The 16,339-nt window shown below is 43.4% G+C and overlaps 1 protein-coding gene across 1 annotated transcript in view; it reads left to right on the forward strand.

Moving 5' to 3' along the window:
* gnb5b (guanine nucleotide binding protein (G protein), beta 5b) overlaps positions 1–16,339 on the forward strand; it is a 116,270-nt gene that overhangs the window by 11,018 nt on the left and 88,913 nt on the right. Inside the window, exon 4 of the mRNA XM_080214307.1 lies at positions 565–701. Within this exon, the coding sequence (XP_080070433.1) occupies positions 565–701 (137 nt within the window). The remainder of the gene's footprint in view (positions 1–564; positions 702–16,339) is intronic.

Consider the following 16,339-nt stretch of genomic DNA (forward strand, 5'->3'; position numbering starts at 1 on the left):
GTAATCTGGAGTAGCAGCACTGAGTATTAATCTAGAATAATGATGCTGAGTATTAATCCGGAGTAGCAGCGCTGAGTATTAATCTGGAGTAGTAAAAGGAATGAATATTATGTGTACAAACTGAGTTTATTATTCTGAATGTGACCATAACAATTATCTACATTCAGTTCTTGACACTTGTGTGGAGACCTCAGGTAGGGGCAGGACATCCCTCTTCAGCTGAAGGCAAGCCTGAGGCTGTCTGAGTAATTCACCATTGAGTTGAATTTATCGTGATGTCTCCCTAAATGATCCTCCATGTTGGAAGGCACAATATCCATTTCCACTTAGGGTTAAACTGTGTATAGCAAAAGAAGATTAAATTGGTACCATCCAACATTGAGAGTTTGATGTGTGGGCAGCCATTGTCAAGGGATTGCTGTTTATATTTGCCTTGGTGAGGTGATAAGCTTTCACTATATGAAACGTCCACTTCAACAAGCATGGTATAAACCATTTTGTAATCTCCCACTCCATGTCTAATTTTTACAAATGAAGTCTTTCTTTCTTTGCTGTCCTTGCCAGTTCACCAGGTAGCTGAGCGAACAGAGGCTCTCGGGCAGTTTGTGATGAAGACAAGACGGACTCTAAAAGGCCACGGAAATAAAGTGTTATGCATGGACTGGTGCCGAGACAAGAGAAGAATTGTCAGTTCCTCCCAGGTTAGTTTCAAGTACATCCATTCGCTATCTGATTGCCTGTGCATTATGAAAGAGGCTTCACTGGTAACAAGTAAAGGTGTGTTTTAAATTGAGAGCATCCTCCATCCACCTCATAACAACATTCCAAGCATTAAGTCTTCTTCTGTTTAGGGAAGTTTCAAATGTGGTTTTAAAAAATACCCTGTATATCTATTGGGAAGGAAATGATCTTAGTCCTAATTTGGAGATTCAAGAAAATATACATATACCTCTGCATTATTGTAAGAAGTCTCACAACACCAGGTTAAAGTCCAATAGGTTTATTTGGTATCACAAGCTTTTAGAGTACTGCTCCTTCATCGGGTGAGTTACTGTGGCAACCTCAGTCCAATGTCGGAATCTCCACGCTATTATTGTTATGGTTCAGGTTAGAAACTTCCTGAAGCCCGCCTGAATCATAAGTTTTGCATATTGAATTTGGCCAGGGTAAGTACAAGATGTTTCACTTCTGGTATGATTCAAATGATCCACAAGAACATAAAAACTAGGAGCAGGAGTAGGCCGTCTGGCCCCTTGAGCCTGCTCCGCCATTCAATAATATCATAGCTGATCTTTTCATGGACTCAGCTCCATTTACCCGCCCACTCACCATAACCCTTAATTCCTTCACTGGTCAAAAATTTATCTATCCTCGCCTTAAAAAGAACTAGCAAGCTTTTATCAAATAAAGTTTAAGAATATAGTTAACATGTACAGTAAGGAAATTAGCAAAAACTCTGATCAATTACAAACAAGAAGCAAAACAACCACTATAATAACCACTCCAAATCAATATCTCTGATGTGTTCCAATTAAACCAAAACCCACAGACAACAAAAGCCCTTTTCACAGATTTAACACAGCACAGACAACTGCTCACGTGATAATGGAAATTTGAGTCCCTTGGTTGAAGTCAGCAGTTCTCTAGATTCACCCCAAACAGTTTGAAGACAAGGCAGCTTCCCAAAAGCACCAGTGAGACTCTGGCCTAGCCCTCAACAACAAGAGACTTCCAGCTGTCAAGAAACCAACATAATTTTGGAAGACACTTCTTTATAACTTGCTGTCCCTTCTAAAACTCAACTCCAAACTGCAATTCCAAACTGAAACTGAAAATGAAATCCCTGTCACCTGACCTGCCCACAGGTTTTTTTCCCCCTCCCAACAATGACATCACCTAAGGCTGCGAGCATTAATTTGAAAAAAGCTCTCGCAGGTACGTTAACATCACAATTATCAAGTTGTCCAGCAGCCTAAGTTAAGTTCTTTCTAATTTTCAGTTGTTTAATTTTGTATGTTTGCTATTGAAGAAAATAGTCCCATTTTAAATTTGTGATTGGAATATTTGAATCATTTGAACACAACTTTGGGATTGAATGGAGGGTGCTCAGACTTTTGGTTAAAGGAAAACTCTGTCTTTTTCCGCTTCAATGAATGTTATGGAGACTCTTTATTGCACAATGTAAGGAAGGCTTTTCTCAAAATGTTCCAGAGTGTCTTGGAATTCATAACTCAGCATTTGGAAGGCAGTGTTATAATCAGACAAAGTCAGCATGGACTTACAAAAGGGAAATCATGCTTGACAAATCTACAGGAAATCATTGAAGATTTAACTGGTAGAGTTGACCGAGACGAACCAGTAGATGTGGTTTATTTAGACTTTCAGAAGGCTTCTGACAAGGTCTCACATAACAGACTACCATGTAAAGTTAAAGCACATAGGATTGCAGGTAATGTCTTGATGGATAGAAAGCTGGTTAGCAAACAGGAAGCGAAGAGTTGGCATAAATGGATCTTTTTCTGATTGTCAGTCAGTGACTAGTAGGGTTCCACAGGGATCTGTGCTAGGACCAAACTGTTCACATTATATATTAATGATTTGGACGGGGGAACTAAATGTATTATCTCCAAATATGCAGATGATACAAAGTTCGGTGAGAGGGTGGACTGTGAGGAGGATGCAGAAATGCTTCAGTGTAATTTAGACAGATCGAGCGTGTGGGCATATTATGGGAATGCAGTATAATGTGGATAAATGTGAGCTCATCAACTTTGGTAGCAATAATAGAAAGACAGATTATTACTTGAATGGCTGTAAGTTGAGAGGGGTAGATACTCAGTGAGATCTTGGCGTCCTTGGACATCAATCGCCAAAAGTAAACACACAGGTACAGCAGACAGTAAAGCCAAATAGAATGTTGGCCTTCATAGCAAGAGGATTATAGGGATCAGGATGTTTTGCTGCAATTGTATGGGGCGTTGGTGAGGCCACACTTGATGTACTGTATGCAGTTTTGGTATCCTTATCTGAGGAAGGATGTCTTTACTATAGAGGGAGCACAGCGAAGGTTTACAGGCTGATTACTGGGATGGCAGATCTGTCATATGAGGAGAGACTAATTTGGTTAGGATTATATTCACTGGAGTTTAGAAGAGTGAGAGGGGCTCCCTTAGAAACGTATAAAATTCTAACAGGGTTAGACAGGGTAGATTCAGAAAGAACGTTCCCAATGGTAGGGAAGTCCAGAGCTAGGGGTCATTGTTAGAAAATAAGGGATAAATGTTTTTGAGCTGAGGTGAGGAGAAATTTCTTCACCCAGAGGGTGGTGAATGTATGGAATTCACTCCCACAGAAAGTAGTTGAGGCCAAAAGTTTGTGTCCTTTCAAGAAGTTATATATAGCTTTTGGGGCTAAAGAGATCGAGGGATAGGGGGGAAGGGTGGGGATCAGGATATTGAATTTGGTGATCAGCCATGGTCAAAATGAATGCGGAGCAGGCTCGAAGGGCTAAGTGGCCTCCTCCTGCTTCTAGTTTTTAAGTTTCAATGTTTTTGGATACATCATTGAAAGTAAACTGTGGTTATACCCCTTCAGGTGAATTGTAGATTTGATTCAACGTTATCCTAACTGCCTGTAAGATTTGAATTCTAGCCATTACATTTTGTGACGTAGGGGAAAAACAGATGCCTATTTGTTCACAGCACGAGGGTGGCCCAGTGGTTAGCATTGCTGCCTCACAGTGCCAGGGACCCAGGTTCAATTCCGGCCTTGGGTGACTGCCTGTGGAGCTGCAATTCTCCTTGTGCCTGCGTGGGTTTCCTCCGGGTGCTCTGGTTTCCTCCCACGGTCCAAAGATGTGCAGGTCAGGCTGATTTGCTATGTTAAATTCCCCGTAATGTCAGAGGGATTAGCAGGGTAAATACATAGGGTTACGATGATATGACCTGGTTGGGATTGTTGTTGATGTGAGTTTTGTGGGCCAAATGGCCTCCTTCTGCACTGTAGGTATTCTGTGATTCTATTCTATGATTTATTTATTGATTCTATATCTGCCCTCAGACATGTTTAGCTCCTCCCTCTCACCCAGCTTTCGGATCTGTAGAGTAAGCCAAACTCATGTAGAATTCTACCACTTGGATGTTTTCCTCTGCTAAGTCTTGCTGAGGTATCACCATTTCCTCTGCTGCCTTCCTGACCTCACATTTGTGTCATAATTCTCGTTTCCATTTACAAATCCTTTAATAGTCTTGGCTCCACCTTTTTGCAACCTCCCATCACCATGATTCGCAGCTTTGACCATGGACTGTTCTATACTCCTCCTGCTTCTCCCTCCACTCCACCACTGATAGCAGGACCATAAAGGCTCCATCAGGGGCGGCACGGGTGGGACAGTGGTTAGCAATGCTGCCTCACAGTGCCAGGGGCCTGTGTTTGATTCTTGCCTTGGGTCACTGGCTGTGTGGAGTTTGCACATTCTTCCTGTGTCTGCGTGGGTTTCCTCCAGGTGCTCCGGTTTCCTCCCACAGTCCAAAGATGTGTGGGTCAGGTGGATTGGCCACTCTTGTATGGGGTTATGAGGATAGGGCTTGGGTGGAACTGTGGTCAGTGCAGACTCAATGGGCTGAATGGCCTTCTTCTGCACTGTAGGATTCTATGACTCTATGATCATTAAAACTTCCTGTGAAAATCTTTAGTTCATAAGTTCATAAAATACAGGTGCAGAATTTGGCTATTCAGCCCATCGAGTCTGCTCTGCCATATGATAATGGCTGATATGCTCCTCATCCCCATTTTCCTGTCTTCTCCCCATAAACCATCAACCCATTACCAAATAAAAATCTGTCTAACTCCTCCTTAAATTCTCCCCCCAGCATCCACTGCACTTTGGGGTCGCTAATTCCACTGACTCGCAACCCTTTGGGAGAAATAGTTTCTCCTCAACTCTGTTTGTTTTAAATTTGCTACCCCTTATCCTAAGACTATGACCTGTCATCCTAGAATGCTCCAAAAGAGGAAGCATCCACTCCATGTCTACTTTATCCATCTATTCTTCTAAATTCCAGGTAGTATTGGCCTTGTCATAGCCTAATTGCCCTTGAGAAGACAGTGTAGAATCACCTGCAATCCATAGAGTGAAGATATTTCCACAGTGCTATTAGTGGGGAGTGGGGGAGGGGTCCACAATCATGACTCAATGATGGTGAAGAAATTGTGATATACTTTGAATTTAGGATGGTGAAGGAAGCTTGTGGGTAGCGGTGTTTCAAAACAACTGCTGCCCTTATCCTTCTAGGTGGTAGAAATTGTAGGTTTGTTGTCCAAGGAGCCTTGGCAAGATGCTGCAGCACACTTTGTAGCTGGTTCACCACTGGTGTTACTATGGTGGAGGAAGTGAGTGTATAAGATGATGGGCAGAATGCAAATGAAACAGGCTGCTTTGACCTGGATGATATTAAGCTTCTTGTGTGTTGGAGCTGTATTCATCCAAGGAAATGCGGAGTATTCCATCACATTCCTGACTTGTGCTTTGCAGCGGTGTTAGGGAGTCAAGCAGTTCATCACTTGCTGCAGAATATCCAGCCTTTCATCTGGCCTTACAGCTGAAGTGTTCATCACAGTGGCACAGTGGTTAGCACTGCTGCCTCACAGCGCCAGAGACCTGCGTTCGATTCCCGGCTTGGGTCACAGTCTGTGTTGAGTTTGCACTGTCTCCCCGTGTCTGCGTGGGTTTCCTCCCACAGTCCAAAGATATGCAGTTTAGATTCATTGCTCATGCTAAATTGCCCCTCAGTGTACCCGAACAGGCGCTGGAGTGTGGCAACTAGGGGATTTTCACAGTAATTTCATTACAGTGTGAATGTAAGCTGCTTGTGACTAATAAATAAACTTTATCTGGCTGGTCCAGTTAAGTTTGCCACAGTATTGATGATGGGGGATTCAGTGGCATTGTATTGTTAATGTTACATTTCAGCCCACTCATTTGGCACCATGCACTGATTGGATATCTGAGGAAATGGAATTGACCATTGTGGAATCATCAGTGAACATCCCCCACCCTCATGTTTGATCTAATGTCATTGATGAAACAGCTGAAGATGTTTGGACCCAGTTCACTGCAGTGAGGAACTTCTGTGGTGATGTCCCCTCCCCACCCCAGGATGAGATGATTGGTCTCCAACCATTTGGCTTTGTGCTAGGTATGACTTGCCAAGCAGTGGAATGTTTCCTCCCAGTTCCCATTTTCTTCAATTTCACTCGGAATCTGATAGCCACTCAATCGCACGCTGCCTTGATGTCAGAGGCAATTGCTCCCATCTGACCTCTGAAAATCAGCATTGTTTGTCTGTGTTAGGAGCAAGGCTGAAATGAGGTCTGGAGGAGAGTGGTCTTGACCGAACCCAAAATAAGCAGGCCAAGTAAAGTGCTTATCAATCGCATCAATTTACTGGTGATTGAGAGTAGGCTGATGGACAAATAATTGGTCAGATAAAATTTGTTCTGCTTTTTGTGGACAGGATACACCTAGGCCAATTTTTCAACTGGTTTGATTTGATTTGATTTATTACTGTTCCATGTATTGACATACAGTGAAAAGTATTGTTTCTTGTGCTCTATACAGACAAAGTATACTGTTAATAGAGAAGGAAAGGAGACTGGGTGCTATGGATGAGGCTTGTTCTGGAGCACAGGTTTTTAATACATCAGCCAGGATGTTGTGAGGAATCATAGCCTTAGTTGTATCCAGGTTATCTACTTCTTGATAGCACGTGGAGTAAATTGAATTGTGTCAAGGGCTTGAGGAAAGGCCTGAGATGTGTCATTCACTTGGCAGTTCTAGGTAGAAAATTTCATGTTGATTCTTCTACCCATTCATTGTTCAACTGGCCACCAGCATTCACAACCGGATGTGGCATGACTACACATGTTTGTGGCACTGCTTAATTCAGTTACTAACATGCTGCTTCCATTGTTTAGCTGGGCTGTCATTTCACCACATTGGCTCTTCAGTTTTAGGGATTGTACTGCTCCCGGCATGTTCTTCACGTCTCATTGAAGTAGAGTGGGGCCCTTGCCTTGATAGTAATGGTAGAGTGAGGAATGGGTTGGGCCGTGAGTTTGCAGACTGTACAACTGCAGAAGGTCTACAGCACCTCGAGGATGCCCAGTTTTACCACCGAACCATTTGGTGGAGGGTATATTTGGTGTGAAGACAGGACTCTTAACAAAACTGCACTGTGATCATTCCTACAAAAACTGTCACGGACAGATGCAGCTGTGACGTGTCTGGTCTCGAGGGTGTTGACTGTGAGGAGAGATTGACTAAACTAGGATTGTTTTCACTGGAAAGTCAGAGGCTGAGGAGAGACCTGATAAAGGTCTACAAAATGATGAGAGGCACAGACAGGATGGATAGTCAGAGGCTTTTTCCCAGATTAAAGTGTCACTTACAAGGGGGCACAGGTTCAAGGTGAGAGAGCGAAAGTTTAAGGGAGATGTGCGGGGGAGATTTTTCACGCAAAGTGGTGGGTGCTTGGAACGCACTGCCAGAGAAAGTTGTAGAAACAAGCACATTAGCAATATTTAAGTGGTATTTAGATGGTACATGAATAAGGAGGGAATAGAGGGATACGGACCAAGTAAGGGCAGAAGGTTTTTTTAAGTTTAGTTAAGGCGTCACTGTCAACACAGGCTTGGAAGGCCAAAGGGCCTGTTCCTGTGCTGTATTTTGCTCTTCTATGAGGATGTGTAGGATTTTCCCTCAGGTTGGTGCTCTCACCACCTTGTTACAGGCCTGGTCTGACAGATATATCCTTCAGAACCCGGCCAAACCGATCAGTAGTGATGCTGCTGGCTCACTTCTTCTCACTGGAGAAGTACTGATGGAGGAGTACTAATACTTCAGCCAAAGGAGGGCAGGAATTGATAATTAGCAGCAAGTTTCCTCGCCAGTATTTAAACTAGCGCAATAAGACTTCATGAGGTCTGGAGTCAATGTTTCCTACTCCTCACTGTCTCCGAATAATCAAGGACCCCATCCACTACTCTCTTCTAACTTCTTCCGTCAGGAAAAGATACAAAAGTCTGAGATTTGGTACCAACCAACTCAAAGCTTCTTCCCTGTTGCAATCAGACTTTTGATTGGACCTACCATATGTTAATCTGATCTTCCTTAATACCCTAGCTATGACTGTAACACTACATTCTGCACCCCCTCCTATCCTTCTCCCCATGTACTCTATGGTTTATCTGTATAGGAAACAGTATTTTTCACAGTTTCTCAATAAATATGACAATAATAAATCAAATTAATTAACATTAGAAGTGGTCAAAGTCACAGCCAAAGCCAATTCATGGATAGCACAGTGGTTAGCACTGCTACTTCACAGAGCCAGGGATCTGGGTTTGATTCCCGGTTTGGGTCACTGTCTATGTGGAGCTTGCACGTTCTCCCCAAGTCTATGTGGGTTTCCTCCAGGTGCTCCGGTTTCCTCCCACGTTTTGAAGACATACAGGTGAGGTGGATTGGCCATGCTAAATTGCTCCTCAACGTGAGGGGGACTAGTATGGTAAATGCATGGGGTTATGGGGATAGGGCCTGGGTGGGATTGTGGTCACTGCAGACCCAATGGGCCGAATGGCCTTCTTCTGCACTGTAGGATTCTATGACTCCCAGGGCCACTCTCTCCTGACTGCAAACTACTGTGTCTCCACCTCTCGGGGTGGTGTCCTTGCCAAGGATGGCAGTGGAGGAGTCTGGGACATCTGTGTGTGTGACTATGTTAGGCTGTTGCTTGACTGTTCTCTCAATAATGGCACACATCTGCAAATGTTAATGAGAAGGACTTTTCAAGGTCGAAGAGGCTGGGCCGTGCCTTTGTTGTGTCCTGATCGATGCCTACATCAAAGCCAATTGATTTGTTTGGTTTCATTCTTGTGCATCTTTTTAATTGCTGTACAGCTGAGTGCCTTGCTCGATCGTTTCAGAGAGTCAATATGAATCAACCCCACTGCTGTGTTAAGAACTGCAAATTTCATTCCCTGAAGGAAAATCCATGCTTCTAATGGATTTTAGGGTAACTTAGTAGTTTTACGGTCACCATTACTGAAACTAGCTTTTTATTCCGGATTTATTTAATTAATGGGGAGGTGATGACGTACTGGTATTATCTGGACTTGTAATCCAGAGACTCTGGGTAATCCTCTGGGGTCCCAGAGGTTAGTACTGCTGCCTCACAGTGTCATGGACCCCAGTTCAATTCTGGCTTCGGATCACTGTCTGTGTGGAGTTTGCATGTTTTCTCCATGTCTGCGTGGGTTTCCTCCGGATACTCCGGTTTCCTCCCATAGCCCAAAGATGTGTGGGTTAAGTTCATAGGACATGGTAAATTGCCCCTGGTGTCCAGGGCATCAACAGGGTAAATACATGGGGTTGCAGTGACAAGGCCTGGGCGGAGTTGTTGTCAGGGGGAGCTTGATGGGCCAATTGGCCTTCTTCTGCACTGTAGGGATTCAATAATTCTATGATCTGGGTTTGAATCCCAGCATGGCAGATGGTGAAATTCAAATTCAATAAAAATCTGGAATTAAGAGTCTAACGATGACTGTGAAACCATTATCTATTGTTGCAAAACCCCTCTGGTTCAATAATGTCCTTTAGAGACTGAAATCTGTCGTCCTTACCTAGTCTGGCATATATGTGACTCCAGAGCCACCGCAAAGTGGTTGACTCGCGACTGCTCTCTGAAATGTGGGGATGGGCAATAAATGCCGACCTAGCCAATGACACCAATGTTCCTTGAATAAATTTAAAAAACTGCATTTAAATCCTACCCATAACTAATGTGGTTGGATTTGAAGCCCTGTCCCCTGATCATATGTCCAGGCTACTCAATAACTAGCCCAGTAATTTAACCACCATTCTCCCATTCCCCCATTTCCCGAAATATTTGCACCTTTCATCACCTTCAAGAATCTTAACACAGCTGACCCTTCACCTGTACCAGGACATTCTCCCCCAACTTTAGTTCCCCTTTATGAAAGACCTAGAATGTCCTAATACGGTTAGGTGCATTGGCCACACTAAATTTTCCTTCAGTGTAACCAAACAGGCGCCAGAATGTAGCGACGAGGGGATTTTCACAGTAACTTCCTTGCAGCGTTAATATAAGAGTATTTGTGACAAATGAATAAACTTTAACTTTAGACTTTACATTTAGAGAAAGCCTTAATTTACACATTATTATCTCTTTGAAATATTATTGCACCAGCAATTCAATCTTTAATCCAAGTTTTCCAAAGAGTGAACTTTATGATATTTTCCCTGAATTCTCTGCAAAAATGTGTTTTAAAACCTTCCCATGCTGCTTGATTGACAGGTAAGGAGATAATAATCCACCTTCACATAAAGTATCGTTTTTCAGTTTATTTATTAGTGTCACAAAAAGGCTTGCATTAACACTGCAGTGAAGTTATTGTGCAAATCCTCTAGTCACCACACTCCGGCACCTGTCCGGGTACACTGAGGGAGAATTTAGCATGGCCAATGCACCTAACCAACAGTCTTTCGGACTGTGTGAGGAAACCGGACCATCCAGAGGAAACCCACGCAGAGATGGGTAGAACATGCAGACTCCATACAGACAGTGGCCCAAACCAGGAATCGAACCCAGGTCCCTGGCGCTGTGAGACAGTAGTGCTAACCACAGTGCCATGAATGTGGGATGGAGGACACTTTATCTTCAAAGGGGCAGTAATGTTATTTAAATCTGTGAAGTTAAGATGTTTTACTGTAATTGATGGATTACTGCTTCATCTCCACAGATAATCAGACTTTGTCTGTAAGATTGTAAAGAAGAATGCTGAAACATGTTCCGGGCCAATTAGTGGAACTTACTTTGCCCCAGTAGCATTGACACCTTTTATTGAACTGGTTGAATAATTGGTAGCACTCACAGCCGTCTGGTCCAGGCTCAATAGAACTGATACTGTCCCAGTGGAAATTAATGTCAGTCTTGAGGGATGGGGGAAGGAGGTGATGCAAGTATTGATGTGTGAACAGAAAGAGATATGAGAATCATGATACCACAGTTGGGTCCAATTGGAAAGAGTTCCTTCCACTTAATCCATTCACTTTGTGAGGGCATTGTTTTATTTCATCTTCTGGCATCTCTTCAGATTTAGAAGTGAATTGGCTTTGGCTGTGACTTTGACCACTTCTAATGTTAATTAATTTGATTTATTATTGTCATATTTATTGAGAAACTGTGAAAAATACTGTTTCCTATACAGATAAACCATAGAGTACATGGGGAGAAGGATAGGAGGGGGTGCAGAATGTAGTGTTACAGTCATAGCTAGGGTATTAAGGAAGATCAGATTAACATATGGTAGGTCCAATCAAAAGTCTGATTGCAACAGGGAAGAAGCTTTGAGTTGGTTGGTACCAAATCTCAGACTTTTGTATCTTTTCCTGACGGAAGAAGTTAGAAGAGAGTAGTGGATGGGGTCCTTGATTATTCGGAGACAGTGAGGAGTAGGAAAGTAGAGGACATTCTGTTGTGCATAGAGATCTTTTGAATGGCTTGCCATGTTGAGCTGTATGCATTTTTGCAATTTTAAAATGGTACCTGGATCACAAACAGGACATTGTGCCTAGATGGCCCCAGAGCGAGACAATTTCTTGCAAGCTGTGCTCAGCATACCTTCAAATTCTATCTTTTACACTCGTTTTGCACACTCTCGTTCCCTTCTCTATAAATGGTATGCTCTGTCTGGATAGCACACAGGAAACGATGCTTTTCACTGTATACTAATAGATGTGACAATAATAGAACATAGAACATAGAACATTACAGCGCAGAACAGGCCCTTCGGCCCACGATGTTGCGCCGACCAGTTACAAAAACAATGACCCACTAGCCTATACCAATCCCTTTTCGTCCATAAACCTATCCAGAGATCTCTTAAACGCCCCCAAACTAGACGCATCTACAACTGCAGCAGGCAGGGCATTCCAATCCCTCACCACCCGCTGGGTAAAGAACCTACCCCTGACATCCGTCCTGTAGCTACCCCCCCTTAATTTAAAGTCATGCCCCCTCGTGCTAGCTTTCTCCATCCGAGGAAAAAGGCTATCACTATCCACCCTATCTAAACCTCTAATCATCTTATATGTTTCAATAAGATCCCCTCTTAGCCGCCTTCTTCCCAACGAAAACAACCCTAGATCCCTCAGTCTCTCCTCATAGGACCTCCCCACCATACCAGGCAACATCCTAGTAAACCTCCTCTGCACCCTCTCCAACGCCTCCACATCCTTCTTGTAATGCGGGGACCAGAACTGCACACAGTACTCCAAGTGCGGCCGCACTAGAGTAGTGTACAGTTGCAACATTACACTGCGACTCCTAAATTCAATCCCCCTACCAATAAACGCCAAGACACCGTACGCCTTCTTGACAACCTTATCTACTTGATTCCCAACTTTCAGGGATCTATGTACACACACACCTAGATCCCTCTGTTCATCCACACTATTCAAAGTCCTCCCGTTAGCCCTATACTCGACACATCTGTTGCTCCTACCAAAGTGAATTACCTCACACTTCTCCGCATTAAATTCCATCCGCCACCTCTCGGCCCAGCTCTGCAACCTATCTAAGTCTCCCTGCAGACTATGACACCCTTCCTCACAATCTACCACACCTCCAACTTTGGTGTCATCAGCAAATTTACTAATCCACCCAACTATACCCTCATCCAGATCATTAATAAAAATTACAAACAACAGTGGCCCCAAAACAGATCCCTGAGGCACACCACTCGTAACTGCACTCCATGATGAATATTTACCATCCACCACCACCCTCTGTCTCCTATCTGATAGCCAATTCCTGATCCAACTTCCTAGATTACCCACAATCCCATACATCTGCATTTTCTGCAGAAGCCTACCATGGTGAACCTTATCGAACGCCTTACTAAAATCCATGTATACCACGTCAACTGCCTTACCCCCATCCACCTCTTTGGTCACCTTCTCAAAAAATAAATCAAATCAAATCAAAGATTGCTGAAGAACCATTTGCTGGAGCTGTACTCACCATGGAATCAGCGCAGGCGAGGGTAAGACAACGGAAAACTCCATTGACTTTGGGTGGGAATTTCCGGTTTCGCCTGAGTGAGGCTGTAAAATCCCGCCCATTGTCTTAATGACTGAGAAAGGAGAAGAATCTCTTGTTTATTTGTCCTAATGATGTCATCCATTTAGTGCTGGGATGGTGATTTCTGAATATCATGCACTGCGTCATTGTATGATAAACAAATGAAGAGGATTGTTCCACGTATTTTGAGAAACATGGTGAAGGTGTCTGTGAGGGTTTCCTCCAGGTGCTCCGGTTTCCTTCCACAGTCCAAAGATGTGCGGGTTTAGGTGGATTGGCCATGCTAAATTGCCCCTTAGTGTCAGGGGGATTAGCTGGGTAAATACGTGGGATTATGGGGATAGGGCCTGGGTGGGATTGTGCCCTACTGCACTGCAGGGATTCTACGATTCTAAGACTGTGCATCATTTGGCAAATCAGAGGTACATAGAACTTAGGGAATACGCCATCCAGCCCCTTATACTTGCTCTGCCATTCAAGAAGTTCATGGCTGATCTGCTCGTGATTCCAATTCCACCTTAAAAATTATGGGAGAGAAAATGGGACAATTAGAATCACAGAATCCCTACAGCTCAGAAGGAAGATATTCAGCCCCTCAAGTCTGCACCGATTGTCCAACAGAGCATCTTATCCAGGCCCTTTGCCTGGAACTCCACTTATTTATCTAATCCATCTAACCTACATATCTTGGGACAGTAATGGGCAATTTAGCATGGCCGATCCACCTAACCTGCACATCTTTGGACTGTGGGAGGTAACCGGAGCACCCGGAGGAAACCCATGCAGACATGGGGAGAATGTGCAAACTCCACACAGACACCCAAGACTGGAATCAAACCTGGGTCCTTGGTGCGGTGATGCAGCAGTGCTAATCACAGTGCCACCATGCCACCCATTGACTGAAAGCCACATGCTCTGTGTCATGTGAGGCATTTATGGGAGTTAGTAGCCGATGTGTGGCCCTGTTGTCTGTGTTTTGTTGTGTGTTTGAGCCTCAATGAAATCTGCTCCCAATCCCAACCATGGGTTCCTGGTTGGACAATATTCCATAGGCTAATTTGCAGCAATCATGTACACAGAAGCAATATTCTGTCTGTTATTGAGATATTATAATTTGCAGAATTTTTTTTTACATTATCTTTTCATAACTACTTTGAGAAATGTAACGCAGCAGTAAAGCACTGCTTTACCAAAGGTCATTGACATTGTGTATGAATGCAGAAGTAGCATAATCCCACTAGCTATCTTTGAATGAGCTGCACTCCAGATGGCATTCACTAAGATTATATTTGTGCTGCCACCTTCAATTTTCACTTTGCTAAAACAATGACATGCTTCAGCTGTGTGGCATTACGCAACAATGTGCAAAGCCCCCGAAACAAAGAAAAACAATTGTCAGAAAAAGGAACCGTTAATGATTAGGTTTGGATAAGTGGCAAAATGTAGCATTGTTTGAGTTGTCTAACTGAATGACTAAGTGAAAGGAAAACTCTACCAGTTGTCCTATGTGCATCACATGTGACACAGTTCAGCCTCAAATGTAGCACCGGTCCATATTTTGTGATAATGATGGTCAAGCTGTCAGCGTTCACCTTTATTAAGGAACAAATTGGGTGACAAAATCAGGCACAGTGACACAGTGGTTAGCACTGCTGCCTCACAGTGCTAGGGACCTGGGTTCCATTCCCATCCCGGATCACTGTCTTTGTGGAGTTTACACATTCTCCCCATGACTGCGTGGGTTTCCTCCAGTGCTCCAGTTTCCTCCCACAGGCAAAGATATGCGGGTTGATTGGGCATGCTAAAATGCCCCTTGGTGTCAGGGGGACTAGCAGGGTAAATAAGTGGAGTTGTGGGTGGGCGAAATAGCCTCCTTCTGCACTGCAGGGGTTCTATGATTCTATGTGTAGTTGAACGTGGAAATCTTTGCACAAGTTGCACAGCTCCATCAGGCGTTTCACTACACTATCATCTCACTAAGAGACACAGCATTCAAATATATGAAGGGTGTAAGTTGCTATATTTACCCATAAGTTACCCTCTAAAGCTGTCCATTTAAGTGCATATAAATTCTTACGCTATAATAAGTCTTAATTTAGCCTTCCCTCGCTAAAAAATTACTTTTGTAAGTGTGGGGTCTCATTCATTCAGATTTTAATTATTGTTGGATATACAAGAGAAAAATGAACATTTTCTTTCTGTTTCTTTCATCCCACTTAATCTTCACTTTCTTTCCCTCTTTATTTTACTCTCTTTGCATTGAGTTAGATACTTGAATTTGTCATGTGCAGGTTAGGTTGATTGGCCACGTTAAATTGCCCCTTAGTGTCCCAATAGGTGTAGGGGTTTGACAGGGTATATACGTGGTGTCAGAATGTCATTGCAGTCCTGATGGGCCGACAGCCCTCTTCTGCCCTGTAGGATTCTATGATTCTGAGTTTAAACGCAAGGCGTCTCAGTGAGTAGCCTTCAGTCTTAATCTCAGAGCATGGTGGGAGCCTGGAACGCACTGCCAGTGGAGGTAGTGGAAGCAGGCTCATTAGCAACATGCAAGGTGTATCTTGATAGATACATGAATGGGAGGTGAACAGAGGGATAAGAACTGTGTATCGGCTCAGGTTTGATAGGCCGAAGGACCTGTTTCTGTGCTGTATTGTTCTTTGTTCTTAAAAGTGAAGGGAAACACACAGTTATTCACTCTTTTCAGATCCCCAGTTGAAGGCTCACCACTGTCTGTGCTCTTGTATAACTGTAAGTTCCAGACCATAAGCCCAACTACACATAGAATTTGTGGGTGGGTGGAAATATAATGAATAGTGAGTGAGTGCTGGTCACTTGCCACTGACTGCAAAATCTAAGTCAAAGTTATGGTTAAAGTTTATTATATTCTTTTAAACCGATGCATCCTGGATTTGTGAATGGTGTTTGTAGTTAAGCACGGGACACCAGACACATTGTGGAATGTCCTACAATGTGATATATTTAGACTTCCAAAATGCATGTAAGTGTCCAAACTGAGGGAATAAAGTTAAATCTTGGAAATCTACCTGGACTTAAAGGAGCTATGTTTATCTAGGAAAGTAATGAGTGTTCCAGGAATTAATATTGAGATTAGTGCCATTCTAAGCGGGGGCGATGTCACTGGAATAGTGGTAATGATAGATAGTAGCACAAGG

The sequence above is a fragment of the Carcharhinus amblyrhynchos genome, chromosome 28 (assembly GCF_965287045.1).
Source record: "Carcharhinus amblyrhynchos chromosome 28, sCarAmb.v2.hapA, whole genome shotgun sequence".
NCBI lineage: Eukaryota > Metazoa > Chordata > Chondrichthyes > Carcharhiniformes > Carcharhinidae > Carcharhinus > Carcharhinus amblyrhynchos.